The sequence below is a fragment of the Grus americana genome, chromosome 1 (genome assembly GCF_028858705.1).
Source record: "Grus americana isolate bGruAme1 chromosome 1, bGruAme1.mat, whole genome shotgun sequence".
NCBI classification, from domain to species: domain Eukaryota; kingdom Metazoa; phylum Chordata; class Aves; order Gruiformes; family Gruidae; genus Grus; species Grus americana.
In genome coordinates this window covers 196055895-196082077 of record NC_072852.1, presented here as the reverse complement: position 1 = coordinate 196082077, position 26183 = coordinate 196055895, and the positions used below count along the sequence as shown (strand labels likewise).

General features: G+C 43.8%; 1 protein-coding gene across 4 annotated transcripts in view; it reads left to right on the top strand.

Moving 5' to 3' along the window:
* The window catches only part of MTUS2 (microtubule associated scaffold protein 2), a 324919-nt gene that overhangs the window by 268500 nt on the left and 30236 nt on the right, over positions 1-26183 (top strand). For all 4 annotated transcript variants that reach the window (XM_054812918.1, XM_054812935.1, XM_054812912.1 and 1 more), the window contains one exon: positions 26102-26168. In XM_054812918.1, the coding sequence (XP_054668893.1) occupies positions 26102-26168 (67 nt within the window). The remainder of the gene's footprint in view (positions 1-26101; positions 26169-26183) is intronic.

Sequence of the window (26183 nt, the reverse complement as noted above, 5' to 3'; positions counted from 1 at the left end):
AGTGCTTATCTCCAGCTGACCTGAAAACGATTTATTTTAACAACTGTCTCTGAGAATGAGTTCAGAAGAAATATATCTACTGTTTGTGTCTCGTGGTGGCACAGTGGTAAGAAGCCAGCGCTCATCAGAAAGACTGACCTTCTGGCTTTCAGGGGTACTACTTTCCCAACATTTGCAAAATATGTCAGAATTTGGCCGAAGAATAGTCCTTAGAAAACTGCCACTCCTCCCTCTTCATTATTACAGCTTGGCTAGATTTCCTGTATTGAGCAAGTTCAGTGTTTTCTTTTCTCCTGCTGGAGACCAGAGCAGTCAGAACAACTCGATCTTTTCATTCTGTATCCTGGAAAAAATCCATTTTGGACACATCAAACCCTGACATCGATATGAATCAAAAACCATTTTATTGCGAGACAAACAAAACACTTTGTTTACTTAGGAGAAAAAAATTAGAAAGAAACTTTGTCATCATTTAGGGCTTTCTAAACTGCTTTTTAAGTAGAAATGCACAAGATTTGGTACTGGGGGCTACTAGTTATGATAAAACAGCAGTAAGACTCAAGAGGTGCTCCTTTCCTTGCAAGCATTCTGATGAAGGTTCTATAATGCGGCTGCTACGGGACCCGCAGGACATTCACACGTGGTCAGTCTGCCCAAGGAGTGGATCAGGGTTTGTGAACTGAAGGAAATTGCCTTCTGCAAGTCCCTGCGTATTTGCTGTGGATGCTAAAAGACAGGAAGTGAGAAGGTAAGGTGCTGTAGGAACAGAAACCTTAAAGCAGCTGAGCATCTTTCACCTCCTCATCCTCTGGGTAACTAGATGTTACCAGAGGATGCTACGCAGGGCCTATAGGAAGATCATTTCGTAGAATCATAGAATCATAGAATCATTTCATCCAAGCTCTCCACCTCTGTGCCAGAGTGTGTCCCTCATTTTCCGCTCACGCAGCACCTCTCGGTGCTCAGTGCTCTGCTGCTGTGACTGCAGAGCCGGACACTCGCTGCATTGTGCCCTTTGGGTCTGCCAGCAAAACCCACCTCTCACCTAGCATGGGATCTAAGGGATGATTTTAATCTCCCTGTGCCTCAGTGCCCAGCTGTTAGATGGGGACACCAGGGAACTGCAATCACATGAGGGAGCTGTGGAGGAAAAAAAATTAGTATTTGTGATGCACTCTGATATCAGGATGAGACGACAAAAGATCAGCCTGTGAGGAAAATCAGCCCTGCTGTCAGTGCAGCGGATAGCATGGGTAATAAATAAGGCCTTGGGCTACCTAATGAATGAAGAAGATAAGCAAATTCAGAAATGAGTACTGACATGCCTATTCTCTGGGCTAAGTGGCGGTGCTGTGCTGTATCCTGTGCTGTGGCTGTACGATGGATCCACCCCATGGAGTGGCCCTCCATCCACCTGGGTACTGCACCCCTTCACTGTGCTGCTGCTGGGTTTTGGATGCTGTCACACACCCATCAAAGGGGCATGGGGGTGTGAGTTGGCTGGAGTGGTGATGATGATGGGGAATATTGCATATTGTGAGAAAACAGAAATAAATGCCCCACTGAGGGCTCCCAGGACAGGCACTGTGTGAGGTGGGAGTGGGGATGGGTGGTGCGTGCCCCTGGATAGCGCAGGTCCCACAGCAGGGTTTCCTCTGCAATGTGGACTCACTTGCACAAGCTCCTTCCTCACTGCAAATGGGCAATTAGATAACTTCTACCTCTGAGGGGCACCCCCTTCTCCCGAGCCTGGCTGGGTCTCCCTGCTCCAGACTTGTGCCCTACAGTCATGTGGCTGGGGAGGGGAGAAGAACCAGGAAAGCAATACAAAGAGGCGGCAGAAACTTGCTGTGCCAACCTTGTCTAATATGATAGTTTTCTCAGACCCTGTCCTGTGGGGTGAGGAGTGGGAGTGAGTAAATCACACACACCCCACTCCACCCCCACCCCCCCGGGAGGCAGGCAGTGGGCAGCAGGAGCAATGGCATTTAGAGGGGGAGGAAAGGAGCAGCAGCAAACTCCTCTCCCTGCCTGAAATCCTGAGGCTGCAGAGCAGGCACAAAGGCTCTGCAGAAGAGTTTTAAGGGCTGATGTTTGAGCAAATTCAGGTGGGAACATAGCTGGGAAAATGGTAGGTGAAGAACTAATTGTTTCGTGAAAAGGCTGCTTCTTCCTTCTGTGTCAAGAGGGGATGCCTCAAACATGCTAATTGTACATGTTTTCAGTTGAGTAGGAGTTAAAAGTAGAAGTGAACCCCCCCCCCCATATATATACACACACACACATATATAAAACTGGTGTTAATCAAGGGCTAATTACCTTCACCCAGCAATTGGCCACAGGGGACTGCAGAGTTGAAAAGGACTAAAAGGGAGTGCTCCACTTGTGAGATATCAGTAGAGATTTTTATTCTCTCTCCATAGCTTCTGTTTCCTTTGCAGTGTCAGAGGACAAGCCCTATCTGGACTCATTTATGCCAGTGGAGCAGGCGCTGCCTGGCTTTGCCTGGAGGTGGGTTCGTGGCAATGCCGGACTAACCCTGACGGAAATAACCCCCTGACTCTGGAGGCAGAGGGGGGACAGGGAGGCAAGTGAGCAGGAACCTGTGGGCAGCACAGGCAGCGTGTGCCAGGCTGCAGCTGAAATGGGGCTGTTTCACAGAGCCACTGGCACGGGATGGGGGAAAGCTGCCCAGTGGTCCTGCCCAACCTCTCCATCTCTCCTTTTGGAGCAGTAACTAATGCTGGGCAGCTCTGGACATGTGTCACTGCTTTAGATTTCTGCACCTGGCTGCACCTGCAGTGTTTTACTCTACAGGTCGCAATACCATCCAATGCCCAGCACTGTCCTTGTACTCAAAAGGGTCTGTTTAGGTAAGACACGAAATGGTGCTATCCCACCACTACACAGAGCTCTCCACTAGTGAATACAAGTGTCCTGGGGCAGCTGCAGCCGACGACAGACAAGAAGGGTCTCTCACCAGCCAAACTGGCAGCAGACTTCAGACTACTGCAGATACTGTGCAGCATTCCCAGACAGCGTGGTCTGCTCTGCTTCAGTCCCTGTGAGACAGAAGGAAGAAAGTGCAGGGAACCTCTTGGCTTCTCCCCCTGTCCTCAGTGGCTTTCTCACAGACACCACTGTGACAAATAGTGCAAATGTTGGTTTTGGGGGATGGAAGAACCTGCTTCCTTGGGAAGCGCTGGGGTAGTTGTATGGCCTTGTTTTGAAAGAACCCCCCAATTAGAGTATGTTTGTATGCCTTGGCTGGAGAAGAATTCTGTTAGTTACACATAAATATTTCAAATTTCAAGATAAAAAAGAAATAGCCCGAGGCATTCTAATGCTCCTCTTCAAGAGGTTTAAATTTCCATTAAAAATTAAAGATCTCTTTATTTACATGTTGTCCTTGAAAAGAAATATATTTAGACTGTGTGTCAAGCATCAGGTAAAGGTGAATTTATTTTCTCCTTTTGTTTACGTTATCGATCTCCATGTAAACAACTGACTTTGACAGCCTTGATTTTATACTGCTTTCAGAGGAAAAAAACAGACTAAGTGTCAGGACAACGGCAGCTTCCAGGCAGGGTGGTTGGCTTGAGGGATCTGGCAATGCATTAGGAGCGGTGTGAAAAGCGATGATGAGTGATAGGATCCAGTGGTACTGTGGCCTTCACTCATATAAGGGACAGACCAAAACCCGAATCGCAATGTTTTCACGCTGTTCTTTAAGTACCTCTTCTAAATTTCATGCATTTTAAATACCTCTTTCACAGTTAGCCAAAATTTCATTTTCTAAGATTTGTAATTTCTTTTTCCACTTTAAACTGGAGGATCTAGTTTTAGTTAAGAATCCTGTTCTTTGCAAGAAACAATGGTCATGCCGTTCTCAGGTGAGTTGCTGAGTCACAGTAACTGTTCATTTTTCAACCTCTTGTTAGATTTGGCTTTTATTTCCACAACAGGGAGTCTGGGAGTTCTATTAACTGTTTTCTCCAGGCCTGAGGACAATATGAGGATCTCTATCCTGCTTGGCGTTAACACCATAGCCAGGCAGTTCTGGCTCCATCAGTTGTCCAGGGGTTGTGCTTGTGCTTACTGGGGTTATATTTCGGCGGAAAACCCTGAAAACATCACACCGACCATCCAAGGCAATCCAGTGGGCATCTGGGCAGAGTTTGTGAGAGCCATAGCTTCAATCTGTCAATACCAAAATGTTCCAGAGGATATACTTTCGACTCAGGGTGCCTGCATTTTCCCATGAAACTTTGTTTCATCAGGAAAAAAACACAATAGTGAATAACAATTCTAGCGTCCAGAGACTTGGGAACTCTTGGATCAGTACTTCGTGCCAGAAATGTGTTAGCAGTATTTGCTCTAAACATGTGAGTGTTTACAGGCAGCCTGGAATGGCGCTTTCATAGACCCTGTGTGGCTGCTGTGCATGTGCAGCGGTTAGACCTGTGGCAGAATAACTGTGCAACTATTAAGTGCTTTAAATCCATTTATAACATCATTATCTATTCACTAGATAAATGGAAATGATTGTGGACTGGGAAGTAGGCATGCTTTTCTCTGAATTAATAACTTTCTTGTCTCTGAATTAACAATTTTCATTTTGAAAATTGCCTGAACAGGAGCTGTAATATTAGGTATTTCTAAAATACCTTTCCTGGACAGTTGAAGGAGAGAAGCCTGCACCTTGCTCGCAAAGTGCTTGATATCAGGCAGCTCCAACACCAGCAAGGTGGCTACAGGATTCATACAGGGCCCACAAACATGTTAAACAATGTAGTACAGCATACTGCAAAGACAATTTCCTCAGATCAATTATCGTTTGATTTTTTATTTATTTTCTTTGATTGGTTCATTGGTTGCTCTCCACAGATACTCTACCAAAATTTCTAGTAAGAATGTAATGCAACAAAGACTTTGCAATTCATTGCAGATCAGTAGGTGCAAGGTTCATATACGAAAGTGTTAATCACACCAGAAACTGAATAATTTTTCTGCTTCCATGAGAGAACAGAAATATCTAACAGATGAAATTTTATAGATATCTTTCAGGGAATTTGGCGAGGCTGGACAAAGCTTTCACTAAGAGGAAGCAAATAAAGAATCCGTAATTCTTTTTAGCAGCAGGATGGACAAGCCCTAGCCTGTCTGGGTAGGAGGGATCCTGTCCTCTGGGAGTCAAAAAGCTGAGCCTCCCTTCAGACACAAACCTTTCAGCACAGCTCCTGTTTTATACACATATTGAGAAGACTTCACTTTCATTTTAGCGTACGATGAGACCAAATGTGACTCTATAAAGTTGCTGTAAAATGAGAGGTCTATTCACAGGTAATCTTCAGAAGTAATTTCAAGACCAAATTTTTGAACAGGAGTCTAAGGGAGGTCACAATCAACCTACAGAGGGGTCAAATACCAAGTTGCCCACCCAGAAGCAGCAGTGACCAGAGTCACTTGACATATTTACATGCTGGTGGTTACTTTCCAGTAACATGTCCCTCTGGCAGATCCATGTCCCCCCTCTCGCCCATGTGGGCAACCTCAGGCATCACCTGATAGCTCAGTCTGTTCCTGCAGCCTCACCCGGAGATGCCCGTCACGGCATCCCAGTGGCTCTCCTGCCCTCAGATACACACCCATGGCCTCCCCTACCTTCTCCCTGCCTGTATTTTCAGAACTCTGGCAGTAATACTTCTGTTTGGTGGTTTTACATTACCCCCAGGGCAAAGTGGCATGGCTCCATTAATATAGACATGTCCAACAGTGGCATATATAGGCATCATAATAATAATGGCAATAATGATCAATGCAATAGAAATTGTGTTTAAGGGATCTTACTGCTTCTGCAGCCTATTAAGAAGAATGATTTATTATCAATAACAAAGATGTGGCAATGCTAAATGCCCATCAAACCAGCTATGTGCCAGCTTTTTAATTGCAGAAGTAGTAGGCTCGATGTATAATTACCTTGATTTGGTTTTAGCCATCACAAATCATAAAGGCTAGCCTTACTTGAAAACTCAGGTTTTATCTTTTTATTTGCCAGTGCAGTAAAATCTGTTTAAGTAACATTAGTTTGCGGTGTTTAATTGAATTACGCAGAACAAGGAACAAAAAGATGTTTTCTGGATTGAAGTGGGTGTGTTAAAAACAGAAAGCACTTGGCCGACAATGTATTCCTTTTAGTTAATATTTGACCTCTACATAACAATCTCATTAGAATTTAGGACATTAACGTCTTTATTATTCTACAGTTATCCAGAGTGCTAGTCATTCTGCAGGTGGTATAAAGATGATGTTCCAGTCCTGGAGTACTTAGCATCTAAATAGGCAATAGCCCAATTAAAACTGTGGAGTCAAAGTGACTGAGTCTTGGAGACTACCGTATGTCTAGTTTATGTGAGGATTTCTGTGGAAAGATAGTCACGTGTTTGTGTACCTGCACACAGATACACACACCTGCATGCACGCAAGCACACATCTGCAGTCTGTTCTGCTCTCTCAGCTATCCTCTGGGAAGACGTGTTTTCAGGGAACGTACGGGGGATAGGGCTGGAGCATCGCAGGGTCTGGGATCACCAGAGGGGTCCCAGTGACAGGCACCCCTGGAGAAGGACCAGATGGGGCAGTGTCCTGACAATGCGTCACCTAAGAGCAATAGCGAGTGCAGGCAACAACTCAAAGCAAAACCACATGCATCGGGAGGTGCGGAGGTACACACAGCAATGGTTGTGTGTACGCAGCTCCGTATGAGCTGTAGAAGAGAGCCGAGTGAGTACAGTTTCCCTTCTGCAGGCAGGCATATTCCCACTGTTCATGTTCATTTACACCAAACAGGTGTGATGAATATTTTACATCCCACACCAGTTCGTCCCACCTGCCCTTTGCGGTGCTCCCTGTGGTGCAGCACGTGTCTCTGGGCTGCGGCAGAAATGAGCAGCAGTACGTGTCCACGGCAGCACTGCTGGGCTGATGGCTGCCTCCGAGGCAAGCAGGCTGCACAGCTATTCATATTATCTCACTCTGATTTCATCTGTGGGGAAAAAATAAGCTACATTTCTTCCTTTTTTTTTTTTTATTGCATAGTACATGGAGAAAAGGGACCTTGGTATATATAGTGTAGAGAATTCTGTTTAGAGAGACATAAAAAAGGAGCAGGTTGTGTAATCGTATATATTGAATGCTACTGCTAAAGTAAGAAGGCTGAAGAAAAACTGAAATTGTATCCATTTATCACAAATATAAACATCAACATCTTGTCCATGAAGCTAACAGGAGACAATCACTAAGTGTTGTAAAGGAAAGCTAAGATACTTATATAAACAAATATATATATATATATAGTAGTAGACTGAATAGTCCCAGAAATCTTTAATGTGATGTGAGCAAAACTTAGTCCTTAATGAAGTGTTTCTTACCTTTGGGCTAGAGATGAATAGAAATTAGAAAGCAAACTGGAGGGCTCTCTCCGCTCTGCAATGGGCCTCCTATGCCAGTCAGAGCAAGGGGCTCAGTCCAGGGCTCCGTCCAACAGCCATGGAGCAGGGTAGGTGTCGGGTGGAGGAGGTCTGGCCTCTTGCAGAGTACCCACGTTTGGTCTACAGTCAATGGACAGACCCAGAGGGATGTTTACCCTCGGGGTGCATGGGGGGGATGTCTGACCCAGATTGTACTAGGAGCCCTGGCACCTCCAGTGTGCTGGCTGGAGGGTGCTGGGATTCTCCACCACTTACCAGAGAGGTGCCTGAACTTGGCTTTTTTCTGGGGCTGCATTTGAGATGCCTTTATACACCTGAGGTCTGGTGCCCCAGGTGCTTGGCTGCAAGTTGCAGGAGGCCCCTTTTGGTCCCATGACTCTTCTGTTCCGTGCAGGGACTCAGCTTCCCCAAGAGCAGAGAACAATAATTTTCCATTAATTTAGAGTACTGCATCACTTGGCACATGGGACATTCTTCCTGTACCTGGCATAGTCACCTTGCTCAGACCAAGCCTTAGCTTGGGGAATTGGTCTGACCACAAGACTTAAGTAAGTAGTGATCCCTTCAGCAGCTGAAGTTGGCTGTATTTCTGGACACGGCTTTTGGAGCATCTCGGAAAAACTTATGTAACGTTGAGCTGCCTGCTTTAAGCTGCCCCACCTTTAACTCCAGGCAGGAGATAAGCATCAAGGCAGGACTTCAGGCAGGAGGCAAAGCCCTCTGGAGAGGCATTCCGAGCACGCTGCGGCAACAACAACCCACAGGTAACTTGCAGGTTAGGGAAAGAGATGCTTGATAGGTGGAAATGCCTGCAGAGTTATTCTGTCCTGGAAAGTAGGAGGAAAATATTCAGGAGGGTCTGGATGTTGTCCATGGCGCTCTGCATTTCCAGTGGGATCTACGTTGCAAAAGAGTAAGGTCTCAGGGTTTCTTTCTGCTCTGACTGTAAAGAAAAAGGTATTTGGCACAAGCTTCCAGATCTTTGGCCTGATTTTTTTGCTTTACCTTTTGCTAACTGGTATTTTTAAAAGCAAACACATTGTAAAGAAGCATAACATACTCAAATCAATGGCTAAATACATTACAAGGATTAAATTAGAAATAAGCATGCAACAGGTGAATATATACCATATATTTGTGTGGGTGCCATGCGTATGACTATAATGTTTGAACTTCTCTCCCATAGTCTGGGAATATCTTCTGTTGCATGTAAAACAGCATTTCACTTACCTTTAGTTAAAATGAAGTACTAGAAGTTACTGAGTTTTAGACGCATAAAAAAAATGTTCTCTGTCTTCACTCCCCTGCCCCAAAGGCATTTTTAAATGTCACTTAGAGAAAGACTACAGAAGATTATTTACTGTGTTCCCTCACCACTGCATACTCCTAAGCTAGAAATTTCTGCTGATATAACTCTCTGTCTCTCCAAAATTACTGCTGCAGTCCCAGAGGGTGAGAGTGTAAATATCATAAGTCTTCTTGTGTAGATCCATCAGCAGATGCATTCTGAGCTGATGCACAAGAGGGATTTTGCAGCAATATAGTGGAACTTTCCCTGTTGATGAAAAATCTTGGCAGATGTGAGGTTGCTCCAGTGCAAAACAAGGCTTGAAAATACAGATAGACTATGACTACAATTCCCACCTTTAAGCCTTTCAAGACTGTGTGCCACATCTGCAAAAACCTCTTGTACAGACATGCTGAAAGAAAAGGAGCACTTTATTAGTGAAGTTCTGGTTTGATCTTCAATACTGCAGGTGCAATTTTGTATTCACATTTCATTCCACGTGGATTGTGGCTACAGATTTTAGCAGCTAGGTAGCCGCATATTTGATTTGTGGACTGCAAGCTGCGGATACTTTTACGCTATAAACCCAACGTGCTCACATTCCCGCTGATTCATTTTTGATGAGTGATGAATGCAGCAAAGCCAGGCAGAAACCAGCTCTGCCTGGAGCTGTCTTTCAGTACAATCCTGACTTGCCTCTGTGCAAAGCAAAGCCCAAGACTTCATGTCTTCACCCCCACCGTCCCATAACTGGCTGATGCTAACCACACGGAGAGCCTGGCTCAGAGCGGGTATTTGGACCTGGCAATAGTAAGGAGTGATTTGGATCATGAAGTGAGCTAGGCCCATTCAGATGAAATGTGTTGTAATGCAACTAGATGTAAACGCAGAATACAGGTCATGCCTACAGAATTGTGGTCTGGGCGTCAGCTGAAAAGGAGTAATTACAGTTTCTGGTGTCAGAGCAAATCAATGTGAGCTCCTACTGTGAACATGTGTTATGAAAAACTGTCAAGATCTTTGGGTGAATAAGCAGAAACATAGCAAGTAGAATTAAGAGGGTGATAACACCTGCACATTCAGCACCGGGGAGACCGATACTGGAATATAACATTTAGCATTAGTGCCCACACTTCTTCAGGAAACAATGAAAAAGTGGGCAGGAAACAGAGAAGGCAATTGCAAGGGCTGGAAAAATCCTTTGCCGTGAGAGACTGCCGAGCACAACTGATTTTCTTTGTAAGAAGGGACAAAGTGGCTTGAGTCCAGAGCAGAAGAACCACCATAAGAAGGTACTGCTGTCTACCAGAAGGCTCCTTCCTCCAGCAGGGGAAGGTTTAGCAGAAACCACTGGCTGGAAGCAGCAGCTTTGCACCTTCGACACATGAAGAAAGCGCAGACCTTTAGCAATAGAGATGATCAGTTATTAGAACAAACCAGAAGAGGAAGCAGCTCCACATCTTCATGTCTGCAGTTCAACTCTGGATGCCATTGTAGAGGGGATGCTTTCAACAAATACAGTTACAGAACAGTAACTGCATAAAAAATAATGTTCTGTGATACAAAAATCATGTTGTTTGATTGAATCATCACTTTGTCCATAAATTCTACAAAGATCTGTTGGCAACAAGAATATCTGGCCATATAACATTTGGTGATGCAATTGCTGTTAGCAGGGAGACACCTATTTTATGGTTGGAAGCCTTTTTCAGATAGATACTAATATGAGATCTCCATGCAGAACAGCTTTTTATCACACTAATGCAGGGCTTCTTGCATCTTCTGCTGAAGTTTCTGGCAATAATCACTGCTAGATGCAGGATCTGGATTAGATGGACCGTGACTCAAAGACATGTCTACATGGTAATTATTGTGTTCCAATGACTTTGACGTTTATTTTTGCTGTCCTTTCAAGTGGAAAGTATATCCACTTGCTATTCTTTCTCTGTCCTCACAGCTATCCAAAAGCATGTAGCTATGCTTTTGAATCAGATACCCAAACCACAGCCTGTCTCTCACTTACCTCCCCTTCAGGTCTGAGCACTCTGGTTCCAGAAATGAATTCTAAAAGAGTCTCAGCTGCAATCTCCTGGAATTCCCCGGCCTTGCTCTCACCCCTGAGACTTGATTCAAATGCTGCTTCCTGCAATCACTTCTCACACTTTATAGAAATAATTTCAGAAAGTGGCAGAGTTTTTAATATAATGATTTCAGAACTGTTTATTATGACTTCTTCTTAAAGCTTGCTCTAACTTTACACAGATGCTGGGGAGAGAGAAATTAGTACAAATGATGCATTTTTTTAAAGTGAGTTCTAAAAACTACCTGAGTTAGGTTTTCTTTGCATAAAAATGTCCCAAGCCCACAACTGATCAGCTAGATTCTCATTAATATGAGTATGCACCGTTCCTCTAAGCAGAGCACTGGGAATCTTCCCCGCAGGAGAAACCTTGGTCCATGCAAAGCGGCTGGAATTTTTTGGCACTGGTCGCAGGATGTCAGCACTTGTCCCTTGCTCTGCTTGGTCTCAAAATACAGCAGCTTGGAGTTGTCATTGGCTTTGGGCCAGGATAACTCAGAAGTGGAATAGAGGAGATGCCCTGTTTGTTGGGAGAAGAAGGGAACGATTCTCTGCAAAGCTGATTGAAGAAAATGGCCATCTGCTTCCAGCTACTCAGAGGTTTGGAATTTAGAAACAGCTCTGCAGGGGATGTATTCTTGGGTAGAGGGCAGGTGAGGAGTTCAGTGAAAACATGCATTTGTTTTAGTTCCTTGTGATCTTGGTGTATAAATGAAGTTTGATATGAAGAAACATGAATTCCTTGTCAGCAAGAGCTAGTTAATTTGGAATTCGCTGCAAATGCTTACATTGTACCATTCCAGACATCAAGAACTAGAAAACATAGTAATAAAGTATTGTTCTCCGGTGCATTTTAATCCATGGCCTTACAAGCTACTGACATAAAAATAAATGTAAGGCTACACTAGTAGAAATAACAAAAGTCTGAAGGAATTCTGTTTAGATCCTCACATTCTTTTCATATGAGAACTGAATTAAAAATGGAGTCAGCTGGCTGGGCTTTCTCACTTGAGAAACAGAGAGCATGTAGTCCTTGCTAATTTGTTAAATTCTAGAGTAAACATTCTATTCTTCCAGATATACAATAATGTAGTTGTATAATTGAAAAACTATATTAAAAATGTTTGCTTCCATATTAGTTGCCTGAGGATCATTAAAACCTCATGGTACTGAGTAATACACAAGATATGAGACCTTACTGTAAATCCAAGGGAAATTACCATTCCAGGGACATCTGGTATGGCCTTCAGCTCTAGCTGAATCACCTAGCTGAAACTCATGACTGATTGCTCATATCTTCAGAAATCCCCACATCACTATATTACACTTTCTGAATTTTTTATTTTCTTAAGTTAGGTAAGAATAAAAATAACAGACCCTACCTGGAAAATAATGTATTACATGTGTATGTCTAAAGACCAATGTGGAGAACCATGTTACTACCAACAGAGCCATATCAGAATTTGTAATGCACCTCCAACAAGGAAGATGAAATGTAATAGTGAATGTATTTGCTTTTCTCATTTCATTGGGCCACTGTGGTTTCTAGTCTGACAAGATTAAGGGTTCAGGGGCTTGTGACAGGACTCTCCTCCCAGCTGGCAGCAGAGTGTGGAGGCTGCCATGCACACTCCACAAATACATTTGGCCGGAGGGAGCTGGCCCTGCACTAGGGTGGTTATCTGTCCCCAAATTCACCACTTTCTCCCTGGTTTACTTTTAACCCTGATCTGATTCACTGCTCAAACACTTGTGTGATCATAAGGACGGAAACAGGGACAAAACAGGTGACCAGGAGAGGGGAAGATGAAATCACCTCCTTGACAGCAGCACTCACCTTTATTGGTTTAAAGCACTCACAGACATACAAGGTGACTAGCACTTTCAATAAGCAAAACTTTGAAAGAGAATTTAGGACTAGTTGAGGCTGTTTCCAAATTACGCTGCTTGCAGACACTGAAAAATTAACAATACTGATAATATCCTTAGCAATGGATTGCAAGTTTGAGGGCCATGCTTGGCTTATTGAAAAATAAATTCATAGAATCATAGAATGGTTTGGGTTAGAAGGGACCTTTACCAGTCCCTGATGACTGATGGGGCAATTTGCCTATGAATCATAGAATCACAGAATCATAGAATGGTTTGAGTTGGAAGATCATCTAGTTCCAACCCCCCTGCCGTGGGCAGGGACACCCTCCACTAGACCAGCTTGCCCAAGACCCCATCCAACCTGGCCTTGAACACTTCCAGGGATCAGGCATCCACAGCTTCTCTGGGCAACCTGTTCCAGTGCCTCACCACCCTTATAGTGAAGAAGTTCTTCCTTATATCTAATCTAAATCTACCCTCCTGCAGCTTAAGGCCATTACCCCTTGTCCTATCACTCCATGCCCTTGTAAACAGTCCCTCTCCAGATTTCCTGTAGGCCCCTTCAGGTACTGGAAGGCTGCTCTAAGGTCTTGCCAGAACCTTCTCTTCTCCAGGCTGAACAACCCCAACTCTCTCAGCCTGTCTTCACAGGAGAGGTGCTCCAGCCCTCTGGTCATCTTTGTGGCCCTCCTCTGGACTCGATCCAACAGTTCAATATCTTTCTTGTACTGGGGCCCCCAGAGCTGGATGCAGTACTCCAGGTGGGGTCTCATGAGAGTGGAGTAGAGGGGCAGAATCACCTCCCTTGACCCGCTGGTCACGCCTCTTTTGATGGAGCCCAGGATACAGTTGGCTTTCTAGGCCGCAAGCACACACTGCCAGGACACGTTGAGCTTCTCATCAACCAGCACTCTCAGTCTCCCTAGCTGTCTGCAACTCTGACAGTATACTCGACTTCTCTCTCATAGATATCTAAATTCTGAGGAAGTCCACCTGCATGTTCTGACACAGAAAATATAACTAACAGTGTTTGAAAAGAGTATGTGCAGAGAAATAGGTTGCAGTAATCACATAGGCAGTGCTGGATATCCCTTCTCCCTGCCTAGCTCTCCCATCTTTGTCATAAATGATAATTTATGGCATACCACTAAATCATTTTCTGAACCTCCTGTTCAAAATGCATTGCTGGAATAGCTTTGTTCTACCCACCTCAGCACTGCCTTGGACAAAACCCTGGCCCTTGCTAAATGCCGCACCAGGCTTTTCCTTACATCATCCTTTGGAGGCGCTTAATGTCGGTGTCATAATCGCCTCTCACCGTTGACCGCAGAGAATGCCAGGAGGCAGCAGTTGCTGATAGGCTGAATTGTCCGTCACCCTCTAGAGCTGAGACATCACAGAAGTTGTGGTGTCTCGGTTATGCACCAGGTCATCTGAACCTGACCTTCACCTCTCTCCTTATCTCCTCATTCCTGTGGTCTCCTGTTCCTTGTCTCCCTTCTCTGCTGCATAGCCCTTTGTCCTCTGAAACTCTGTCTACAGAATAATTTTTCCTTTCTCCTCTGTTTCATCTCCTCTTTGAATCCATGCTTTTGTTTCTTTACTAGGTAAAGCAGTTTTTCAACTTGTGGTGTGCCCCACCTCAGCATTCTCTTCCCATTCTCTCTCTCCATATCCATATGGTGTTGTCTTCAGTCTTCTCGGTCCTCACTTCTAACCACTGCCTCCTTCAGCTTTCTCCTAGTTTCCTATGTTTATTGCCATAACCGCTGGTAATGTCCTATCAACTTATTCCTAGAGCTGGCAGTCCTCTTGCAAACAAATTTGTGTCCCTTGAGGTTCCCTGTGCTGTCTTTTGCTGCTCTTGCCCTCAGACTGTTATCTATTCAGTTAAGTTAAATATTTGTTTGACATACTTCGCATGCTATGCCTCTCAGCAAGCATTTTCAGTGTTTCATAAAAGATGAATAATATGCAGTTCACTTAAGGATTCTCCTGCTCAGTGACACACAGTGCAGAGTTATTACCTTTATCTCCTAGAGCTTTCCCCAGACTTTGCCTCTGGTTTTCATTCTCCTGTTTTCCTCCCTAGACCTCCAGCTTCACAGCAAGTATTACTCGCCAAACCTTTGCAGACCAGTACTCTGGAAATCCAGGGGAAGTGCTATGTCTCTCCTAGGAAGGGTAGCCAACCTCCATAAAATAGGGAAACATCAGATACTAATTGTTAAGAATCCAAACCTGCTTATTTATGTTAGAATATATGTTTAGAATCTCAACAAAATTATTTATTGTTTATCCTCTATGTAACAGAATCTATGCACTGATCCATAAAGATCATTATGGAGTTAAAGAGAATAATGTGTTCCATTTGGGGACCTTACTAAATCGTAAAAAGTGGCTAATTAAACCCTACCTCTTCCAATTTAATTTGGATAAATATAAAATATCGGAATTGCTTGAACAGTAAATATGAATTGTATTATGGCCATTGTGGAGGAAAGCATTGATTCTGTCAGCGTAGGAAAAAAGAATGCCCATGATGCTTCTTTACTATTAGAATAGGTTGCTTATACACTAAGCAACTCCCCTTTAAGAAAATATAGATATTCTCCTTGAGCTTTAATTACCCAGGAACTTTACTCTTTGACATGCTAACTACCTTTTGTTTCCACTGAAGTCAATAAATGTTGGAATATTCAGTACCTTGTAAAACATATCCTGTTATGTTGCTTGTTGAGTGCTGCTATTTTGATGATTTAAAATCTAATGTTAACAGGCTTTATTCTTATCCCTGTTGCTAATCCTATACGTAACAAGGAACACCTTTCTCTCTGGGACTTACTTGTAATTTCTGTTTTCAGTAAGGAAACAAACGTATGGCTTATGTATAAGGTAGTGTTTAACTAACAGTACAGGTTTTCCCAGGCCCTGTTGGTCCCTGTCTTATCCACAGAACTCTCCTTTCTTCCTTGAAGGGCAAGTGAATCAGATCTGCTGGGACAGAGCTCCATGCAAAGTAGTTTGGCAGAGGTACACTCACATTTCAGGTGTGGACCATCAACGAGATGTGTAGCAATATAGTGGTGAAAATGCACAGACAAGCAGTATTGCATGGATAGGAACACAAGGTTAGTAAAGTTCATGCTAGGTCATCAAATCCAGCCCTTTCCAGTTGCCAACAACCAAATCCCATAACCTCTTCCCTAAAGTTATCAAATTGCAGCTTAAAAGTAATTATCTTTTCCTCAGTTCCTACCAGAGGACTGTTTCAGAACCTCTTGCAATGGAAAGATACGTATTTCCAAATTCACACCTTTTTATTCTTATGTAAAATATATTTTTTGACCTTGAAGTACTTCTCCCTCTCCTAGTGCTCTCCTCCCTGATGTATTTATAGAAAGCTATCATTTTTCAACTTTCCTGTTGTTCTCTTGGGCAGAAGCAGATGTGTACTCACATGGTACCCCTTCGGTGGTATAGGCTATATATTCCCTGGGTCAGAACTGATATCCCCAAAACATGGGTGACCAGAACTGTGTAAGGTTTCAGGTGAGATCTCTCTGGGGCTTTCCATAAAGCATTTAAACTTCCCTCTTGTCTCTTTCCTACAGCCTAAGATTGTATTTGCCTTAATTCAGAGCTGTACCATAGACATAGTCATCCTACGATTGAATAAGCACCACTCTCTTCTGCTGTTATTTTCAGCTGATGAGTCTCCATCTTCTACTTGAAATTCCTGTTATTTGTTCCTGTGATTGTGACCTTGGACTTCCCAGTATTTTATGTTTCTTCTCATGTCCACTACTATAGCCCTAAATATCATCCAGTTCGACAAGCATGGTGTTTTGACTCTCCCCTTGATGGATAGTGCCTCCCAGCATCTCATTAGCACTCCCCTAATTTTTGGTCATAAGTGAACATAATTTGCCCCAAGGACTGATCTTTGAACAGCTCCATTAATTATCTCCATTCAGACCAGTAATTCCTTTTACTGCAACTCTTTGCCATCTTCCCCCAAATGGGTCCTCCCTGCTTAACACTTCGTCAGCAGCTCCCCATCTTTCCCAGCCTAATGAGCAATGTCGTGGTTGGCACCATATCTGAAGTGACTTGGTCACCGATAGATGGGAGTTACATATTACCCTCATCTACAAATATCAACTCTTTTGGTGTACAAAGGCAGCAGTCTGCACTGGCATAGATCTATCTGCCTTCGGTGCTTTGTTGTGCTTGACTCTTTTCTTTTTTTAATGTATTATTCCTTCCAGTATCTGATCCAGGTACCATACACCACTGAAATCAGGCAGTTTGCTCTAGCATTTTATAACAAGAAAAGAGTTGATAATTGAAAACCTTAGTCTGAACCTGCTGTTTAAAGTGCCAGTTCTCACAGAATTTGGGTATAGAGGTAGTCGTCTCCCATAACGTGCTTGCTTTGGTAAGCTTTTTGCTCCTGCCTCAGTTATGCTCATTTCCATTTCTTTATCCCTAATCCCATAGGCATTGATGCCTTCAAGTGTGTGTTCGAAGTCCTCCATGTAGTAACCTACCTCCAGCCTGGAGCATGCTCCCACCACAGAGACCCCTCATGTATTCTCCTTTCTTCATCCTCTTTTGTGCATTTGACTGATGAACTGCTCTTTAAAATAGTTTCCATTTTCCTTTTGCTCTCTCAGCTTGGGTCTTTTCTCATCTTAATGCTACACATCTTGACCTGCAAGATGAGGCTTAATTTAAACTGAATGAGTTTGGGCTCACTTTCTCCAAAAGGACCTTAACTGACCAAAGAGCCCAGCAGCTCCCCCATCATGTCCTTATCCCTTATCAGTGCTACATCCCAAGTAAAATCAGCTCCTGGGGGCCCAATTCACCCTTGCCAGAAGGACAACACATGGTTTCTGCTTAATTTAAGTTCCACTTAAATATTTTATCTTCCAATTTAGTGCTTAAGTGGTACTAAAGTGGTGCATAGACCTTGCTAGCTAATCTCTAGCTTAGATTTATCACCACACACAAACAGCAAATCTACCATTACTAGAAGAATGACTGAAGATGGGTGCTTCACTTTAAAAGCATAACGAAAGGAGTAATGACAGGTTTTTATTTTCTTTGCCTGATAGTCAGACACATTGACCTAAATACTGTAGTTCAAATGACAGGCTCAGAGAAATGGCTGTGGTAATTTGTCTAGAAATGGTAAATAATAATAATAATAATATAATTTTTTTCTATGGCAGTTAAAATGTTTTCAGTCAGGATTTAGACTGCAAAAGATCCAAATTACAATTACAGGTTGTGTGGCAAAACAGAAGTTCCTACAGTGAGGATGAAACAATTTCACCATACATAGAAGTCTCTTTTTACCTGCACTCTGTAGCTGTTCAGTAGCCAAGTAAATTAATTTTCACATGCTGTAAAGAAAAGTTTGATCTTGGACACACATGTTAAAACATATATGTGTTGAGTAAGATTTTTAATTTGTTTTGGTTTGGGGTTTGGTGGTTTTTTGTTTGTTTGTTTTTAAATTACTTGTCCATGATATTCTGAAACTTTATTTAAATTCCTGGAAGGGCTGAGGAAGAGCAGGGACTAAGAAGCTGACACAAACTGGGAAGTTACCTGAGCATTTAAATGTGATTGAACACAAGGTTTTGCTGTAGATTCTTGTTGGTTCCTACTATTTTCCAAATCACTTCATGCATCACTAGTCACAGTAGAAGACATAATTAAACAAAAATGCCTATCCAAAGAGGCACAGATCTGAGCGTTACACCTTTCCTACCAGACGGCAGAGCTATTCAGCATTAAGGGCAATGTAGGATTTTTGTACGTGTGGTAGTCATTTGGCTTTCAGGAAAATAATGCTTTTCAAGTTTAAACAGTGTAGGCATTTGCAGCACAAATACCACCTTGGGTATAAGTCATTGAGCTGCTTTGCCTCTTCCCAGCATTCTGTTTAATGTAAGCTGTTAGAGGAAAATATGATCATGCTGGAGGCAACGGCCCAGGAGAGGTGAGGCTGCTGCAGCTCCATGCCCCGAGTCCAACCGAGACAATGTATTCCCAGGGGGCACACGCATACAGAGCGGACATACAGAATGATGGAATATACACCACATATGATGTATATGTGCAGGTTAGGGTTAGAATTAGGTTATGTGGTGTATGTGTGTATATATATATATATGTACACATATCTACATGGCCAAAAAAAATACCCCAACCCTTGAGGATTACAAAAGTCTCTAGGTACATTGCAGAGGTCTGCGCTTTTGCAGTCACAAGTAGTCACCGAGGTCCAGAGGGTAGCGATCTTCCTCGGGATTTAAGTAAGTGACTTCAGGAAAAGTCCTTGCTGAGAGACGAGAGCGACTCTGGAGGCTGGGGGACACCGGCAGCCGGTGTCGCCGGCTGGAGCGACCCAACCTGAAAACGACTCGGGGGAAGCAGACGGCTCGGAGCGGGTCCCGGTCTCCGCGTCCCGCCCCGCTGGCAGGCAGCGCCCGTCCCCCGCGCAGGGGCCGCGCAGCGGTGCGCTCGCTCCGGGGATGCGCCGGCAGAGCCGCGCAGAGCCGCGCAGAGCCGCGGACTGTCCGTGCCCAGCCGCAGACCCCGCATGGCGACCGGGGAGGGCTCCAGTGCGGCAGAGCCGCCGTCCAGGGGCATCGCAGCCGCATTGCCCATCTCATGCTCTGGGCTGAATTTGGGACCGGTGCAGGCGAGCAGCCTAGCCGGCAGCGAGCCAGGAGACGTTCGGGTTAAAGGCACCATCCAAGTGGTTGCGGAGGACGAGGACGGAGTGATCGATGGCTGTGAATGCGGCATGAAGACGAGAATCAGCCAGAGCCGCCTCCCGCGGAGAGCCGAGGCTCACTCTCGGATTTCGGCGCGTTTGGGGCTTTCGCTGCGAAGTTTCAGAACCTTTCCCTGCCGTCCCTCGCCCCGACACGTCCCTGCGATGGCGCTGCTGGACGTGCCCTGCTCTGGGCAAGCGTTTGCCAGCCGGAGCGACCGGACCCCCTTTTTCGGCAGAGATCTGAGCAAGCCGGAGAGCATCGGTGCGCAGGCAGGGAGGGGAGCGGGCAGCTCTCCGCGGGGGGCGAAACCGGTGACTGCTCTGCTGCTCCGCACCCGCTGAGCTGCTTCAGCCCGCAGCAGCCCCCTGAGAGCCACCCTCCCTTCCCCGCTCCCGGCTCCGTGCCCCCCGGCCCCGCACCGCCGGCACCCCCCGGCGCCCCGGGAGGCACCAGGTAGCCGAGGGGACCGCGCCCAGCCCTGACCGGCCTCGGCGTGCGGGGGCGCGACATCCCTTTTTGATAGTGGCATCGCCCGGGGCTCACCCTCCGGCTCCGGGCGAGGCTGGCGGCAGTCCGGCGGGTGGCGGTCCGGCTGGTCGCGGTCCTGCCAGGATGGGCAAATGCTGCTCCAAGTGTTTATCCCGCGCTCGGTGCCAGGACGAGACGGTACTTTTGCATCTTTTTATCCTTTAGGGAAAGGGCAGGAACCGTTACCGTGATCGAGCCTGTGCTGCTGCTGGCTGGCGTCGGTGGTGTGCGCGCATCCCGGGGTGGCGGAGAGGGGAGCGATGCTCGTCTTATTTACAGTGTGCTGAACTTTCCTTCGCTAGGGACAAGTCTGGCTGTCGCTTTCCCATGCACTGCAGTGCCTTACATAATTTTATCCTGCAGTCTAAATGTAAGGGTTGGATTTTTGTGAAGCAAGGAGGGACCACAGGCATCTCCTGTAGTAAGAGCCGGCTTGATTTCTTGCTGTTTTTCATACATTTTTAATAACCCCGTGGAGTACAAGTTATAAAGGAAACTTGCACAGAGTTTTAAAGTTTGAAAGGAGATTATTCAACCTCCAGCTGTCCTACGGTTTTACCACTCTAATGATCCTCCTTTCTGACGGAGGGTTGATCGTCCAATCTAGGAGAAGCGAAACATGGCAAAACTACATGTTTTCTTACGCCAGTGTGAATGTAAACCAAGCAAATTCCCAGGCACCAAAATGGGTCGTGTACCAAACGTCAGTTCAGAGGTAGGTACGTAGCTACAGGTAGCAGGAGAGTAGCATGTGTGAGAGAAGTTGTGGGACTTTTCCAATACATAGCTTTTCACATTATTCTTCTGGAAATTTGCCTGGATTTTAAGTATGTACAGAAGAGGGAGAGAATGAACATATGCATTTAATTTGCTTAATAGAAAATATCTTGGCAGAAACACATGCTTGTGCAGTATATTTTGTTAGAGTTGGGCTTTTTAAAATATTCATATACTTGGTCTAATGAAAAGCTGATAGTGTCTCCCATTTACCTAATAATATGTTCAAATATAGCTTGAGATAAGCTGTTAACCAAGTTAAGAAAAAAATGTATGGCTTAATGTAAAGCGCAGTCACCGGGGGATATGTAGGTGCTTGTAACTTTAACCTAAAGAGTATTTTGAAGGAGGATTACCTGATAACTAGCATGATTGAAACAGCGGCATTAAAACACCTCTTTTTTGAAGGAAGGCAGTAGATCATTTTGAACATCAGCTGCAATGGGATTCAGTTATTGCTTCTACAAGTATCGTCTGAAATATTTATTGGTACAAGAGAATTCCCAATGTATATGCTTCTCTTTCCAATGATAATATAAGGCCTTGCCCCAGGGAACTCTGAATAAAGCACAACAGTGACTAAGCACCATTTGCAGGTCAGTCTTTTTTTTTTTATTATTACTTTGAAAGCATTGGATACAGAAAAGCTATTCTGAAGGAGCAGTTTTCATAACAAATGCCACAGAGCATCTGTGTGCAGTGCATGGTATTGTAGAGAACTGGGAAGTGATCAAGGAGATATCGTATATATATTTGGACCTCCAAATATAAGCGAACATGTAAGTTGTCAGGGAGGAGAGACACGTCAATTTGGGGAGGTAATGCCAGGCTCCCCTGTTTACTTCCTAGCTGCAGCTGACTTCCCATGTAAGTCTGGGCAGTTTTCTGATGTTCCTATTGTTAAAAAGTACCTGGATGTTTAATTAATTAGCATTTCTAATGAGTTAGTATCTCTCAGGTAGTTTGCAGTTCTCAGAGGACAAATACTCTAAGGCAAACCTCAAATCTGACTCCACATCCCATAATTATTCCTGGTCCAAAGTAATCTCTTGACTTGTCTTCCTGACCATGTGTCCCCGAGGATGTCTGGCTGTCAGCTGAAGCACCACACAATTAAAGCAGAGCCTTTCCTCTCCCCCAAGCCTTTGTTACTACTTCCCTTAATCTGTTTGGACAACACCAGCATCTTGCCCATCCTCAGGCCTGTATCATACCATCTTTTACCAAGTTATTTTTCCAGGTCCTCACACATAGTTATATCTAAATCTTGCAGATTTTTTCTGAATGACACTGCTATGTCTTGGTCACTGTTATTTAATTGGATGAATTCCTACTTCCTACGTCTGACTATCTGCCTGACTACCTGCTAGATTTTCTGGAGCTGCTTGGATGTTGCACCAGTATAAGTCATACCTCAGTCTATCCTCAGGGAGTTTTGAGTTGAATGGAGAATACATAAGTGCCACTTTCAGTGTCTGTTTTACTTGCTGAAATGCAGTCTGACATTGAGCCTTTCACGGGAGAAATATTGGGAGGTCTGTACGTTACAAAGCTGACGATAGGAAAAAGAGTTGCTACTGCATCTTCTATTCAACAGAGCAGTAGTTTAAGCATAGAGCAAACATATAATTCTACTTGTTCTATTCTATTTTTCTTCCTGTCTGAGGAGATGGGGCATATTCCAGACACAAGACTTAACCATTGTGTTGTAAAGTACAGGTATGAGGAAGAATGGTTCCTTTATCTCCATCATGAGTGGAATTTTATTTTATGATAATTACTTCAGTATCAGTCTCATTTCTTGGGATGCAGCCAATGGAAGAACTTTCTCATCAGTTTTCCAAGCAATAATTAAAATCCCTCATTCATTAAAAGTACCTGAAAAAATAAATGCAACATTTTAATTTTTACAAAAGCCACTGTTTTGGTTTCACATTTTGCCCCCCCCCCCCCCAAATTAATCCCAAATTACATTGAAGCAATTTTTTTCTCACTTGCCATTCAACTGCCACACTGAAATGCTGGATATTTGCACAGTCTCCTTACAGTGTCTATGACCTTTTCACCCACTGGAAATGGCTTTGTCACTAGTATGGTCACTGAGCCTTTTTAAACCTCACTCCTCCTCAGTGGCTCGACTCCAACCGGTGCCTTGTGAAGGATGCCTACAAACCTCCTTCGATATGCTGGGCCTGTTAGACACAAAACTCTTAGGAGGGCAGCAAAGGTTCCTGGTTACTCTGTCTTCTCTTTCAAATACTTTATTGAGATAAATATTAATGAAAATTGATTAATTCGGTGGGATAGTCTCTTAATTTTGTTTCTTACACATTTGTTTTGGCAGATTTTTCTCTGCGTGCTTGTGAATTTTCTAATTGCTTTGATGTTTTGACATTGGACCTATATGAATCTCAGCACTGGGCTTGATAGCTGTACATTCTCATGTCAGATCCAGTTTTGCTCTACTGTAATGTTCGGTTTCCTAATCACTGGCATTCCCAGTTCCCCAGCTGCACTGACACTGAAGTGCTGGTTATCTGCAGAGCCATGTTGATGGTAACAAGGAGAGGCTTTTTCGTTTTGTATTAGCGTCGTGTTTACAGTGGTTGCAAGAACATGTGCAGTCCAAACCTATCATGTTACATTGACAAAATAGGTTACAGTAACAGAAAACACCAGGGATTTGTAAATTCACTGCCCATCCAGGAGACCATGAGGCTGATACTATGATTATTAGCCAAAACTCCACCTTGCCTTTCTCGCAGAAGAAGGAGGTAAGGACTCCTGTGTAAAAGAACCTCTGAGAAAGAGGGACTGCTTGAGAACTTTTAGCTCCGAGGGCAACTCACCTGACCTCCCAGAAAATGTGAATATGATGTCCCAAAGAGCAGTCAGAAAGCTCTGACCAAAATACAATATAATGCAAGAACTGAAGTGTTCCAACAGTGGCTGCTTGAGGTAGCCTCAGAGGCTGCTCTGAAAACCACAGCCCCAACATGGTGGGAGGCAGCCAGGAGTTCTGCTGTCCTGGTAGGGTGGTGTCCGTGCTGGAGCTTGAGTTAAGGGATAGCATTTTTAAGCTGGCACCATGGTGATTCTCCCCTCTTTTGGAGAGGGTCTCACCACCAAGTGTCCTCAAGGGTAGGAGGAACCTTATCTAAGATACAGTAAAAAAAAGAAAGTACATAATACTTCTTATGTGAAAAATTTAAGAACTTTTTTTTTTTCCTAGGATATATTTTTTTACTTGCTTTTCATTTTCTTCATGCAAGTAGAATAGTAACAATCCCAATGAGTTCTGCTTATCTGTAGGTGCTGGCAATGATTTATACAGAGCTCCCTTGCTTTAAATGGCTTTTGTTTCATATAGTGGGAGCTGGTAATTTGAGTGGGTGCTTCCCATCTGCAAGTCCCATATCCAGTATATCCCTGTGCACACTCCTTCAAGGGCACCAGTCCTGGCAACCTGTCAAGAACACTTCTTAAAATTGCTCCAGTGAGTCAAACAGATGGCATGGGCAGATGCAGTGATATTCTGCAAAAGGGGAAACCTTATCTCTGTAAGACTGGTTTGGGAATCTGTGTGAAGGGCTATGGTTGTTTTTTTTTAACATAACAGACTATTTTTTTTTTCATAGCTTTTTTACTAATTAAAACCAAAAGAAAACAAAACAAACCACTCGATATTACTCTGAGTCTAATGCAGTCGCTCAGGGCTGGAGACTCTGCAGTCCTGGCACACAAGCCCCTGTGCATTACTCAGCAGTGCATGGAGCTGGCTGCTTGGAGGAGCCTTGCCTTGCGTGCCTGGCTTCTTCCCATAACTGAGCAAGAAAGATGCCCACGTCACCTGGGTCTCCTCAGGCACCCGAGGTTCTCAAATCAGCTCAGTTAATAGCAAAACTTTCCAGAAAGTGTGTCCCTTGGAAATGGTAGAAATCATCTCAAAAGGGCAGTTTGTAAAGGCTTAATCTAAATTCCAGATTCCAATTTCCTAGTATTACCAGAAATAAAGCTGTTGTGCTACTTCTCTTAATAGGGTTAAAAATTAGATGCAGGAAAAATAAAGAGAAACATTAAGTTCTGAAATATTTTATTTTTTTTTTCCCCCGATTTAATTTTGGTAAGACAGAATTAAATTGCTATCCTACCGCTATGTATCCTCCCGCCAAACTAATCCTTTCTGTGCCCTAGATCTTTATTAGCCTTGCTTGCTTATTGCTGAAAGATTTACTTTTTAGGACTCCTTTTAATTCCATTTGCTACTACGCTGCCTTATCGCTTGAATATGATTTTTCTGTAGTATCCTTTAAAGATTCTTGGCCTTTTCTAACCTAGGACATATTTATAGTCGCCAGATCTAGTTTTCCTAATCATTGGTGATCTTCCCAGCAGGATACTGCCCTTTGCCTGCTTCCTAATGTGATTCAGGGTACATTCCAATTTAAAGTGTCCTTATGCTTGAAGCATTATGCTGTGATTTATTGTACTAAAGCAAATTCCAATAGATTTTCCTGAGGCTTTTCTTCATCAGTTTGCACAGCACTCATGAGATATCTGCTGTCAAAGTCCTTGCATTTTAGTAATAACACCTTATCATTGTTAACATAAATATATTTTAATTTTTCTCTGGCCAGCTCATCTGTTTTAATTACTTAAGTATTCAGATTTCTTTTGAGAGAGGTCGAGGAAAGGAGCTCTTGTCATTTACAATGAAATACCATAAATAAATATGGAAATAGACATGAACATCAGGCCATTAGTGGTGTCTGTATGGTATGCCTACCATACCTAGAGTCATGAAGTACAGTAACCTGCTCTGCAAATTGGACTGTGAGCATATTACTATGTTTAGAGGTGAGTAAATGCAGGCATAAATAGATGAAAGTGGTTTAACACAGTTAATAAAATCACCTTGTACATGCCATAAATGGTACATAGATTGAACACAAAATGATAGAAAAATACAAATGTCTTTGTAGACAACATAGGAGTAAATAGAATATTCTGTGCTGTCCTGTGCATGTGAGTATGTGTACATGTATTCATAGAGACACGAGGTATTTGTAGCCAGTGAGTTGTGGCTCCTAAGTTTGATTTAAAAACTGAATGAGTTCATTATAATCCCCATCCCCCCCCACCCCTCAAAAAAAAAAAAGGATCTGAGGAATCAGTCTAATCAGCTTTACTAAATGAACATGTGAAAGTGTTTATCTGGGATAAACCTGGGGACTATACATATTTCTCTCTCTTTTTCCTTAAACAGAATGAAAATGCCCTTGTGAAAATAAAGGAGTTAGGAGTCGAGCTTGCAAAGATCAGGGATGAAGTTGGTAAGTAGTACAAGC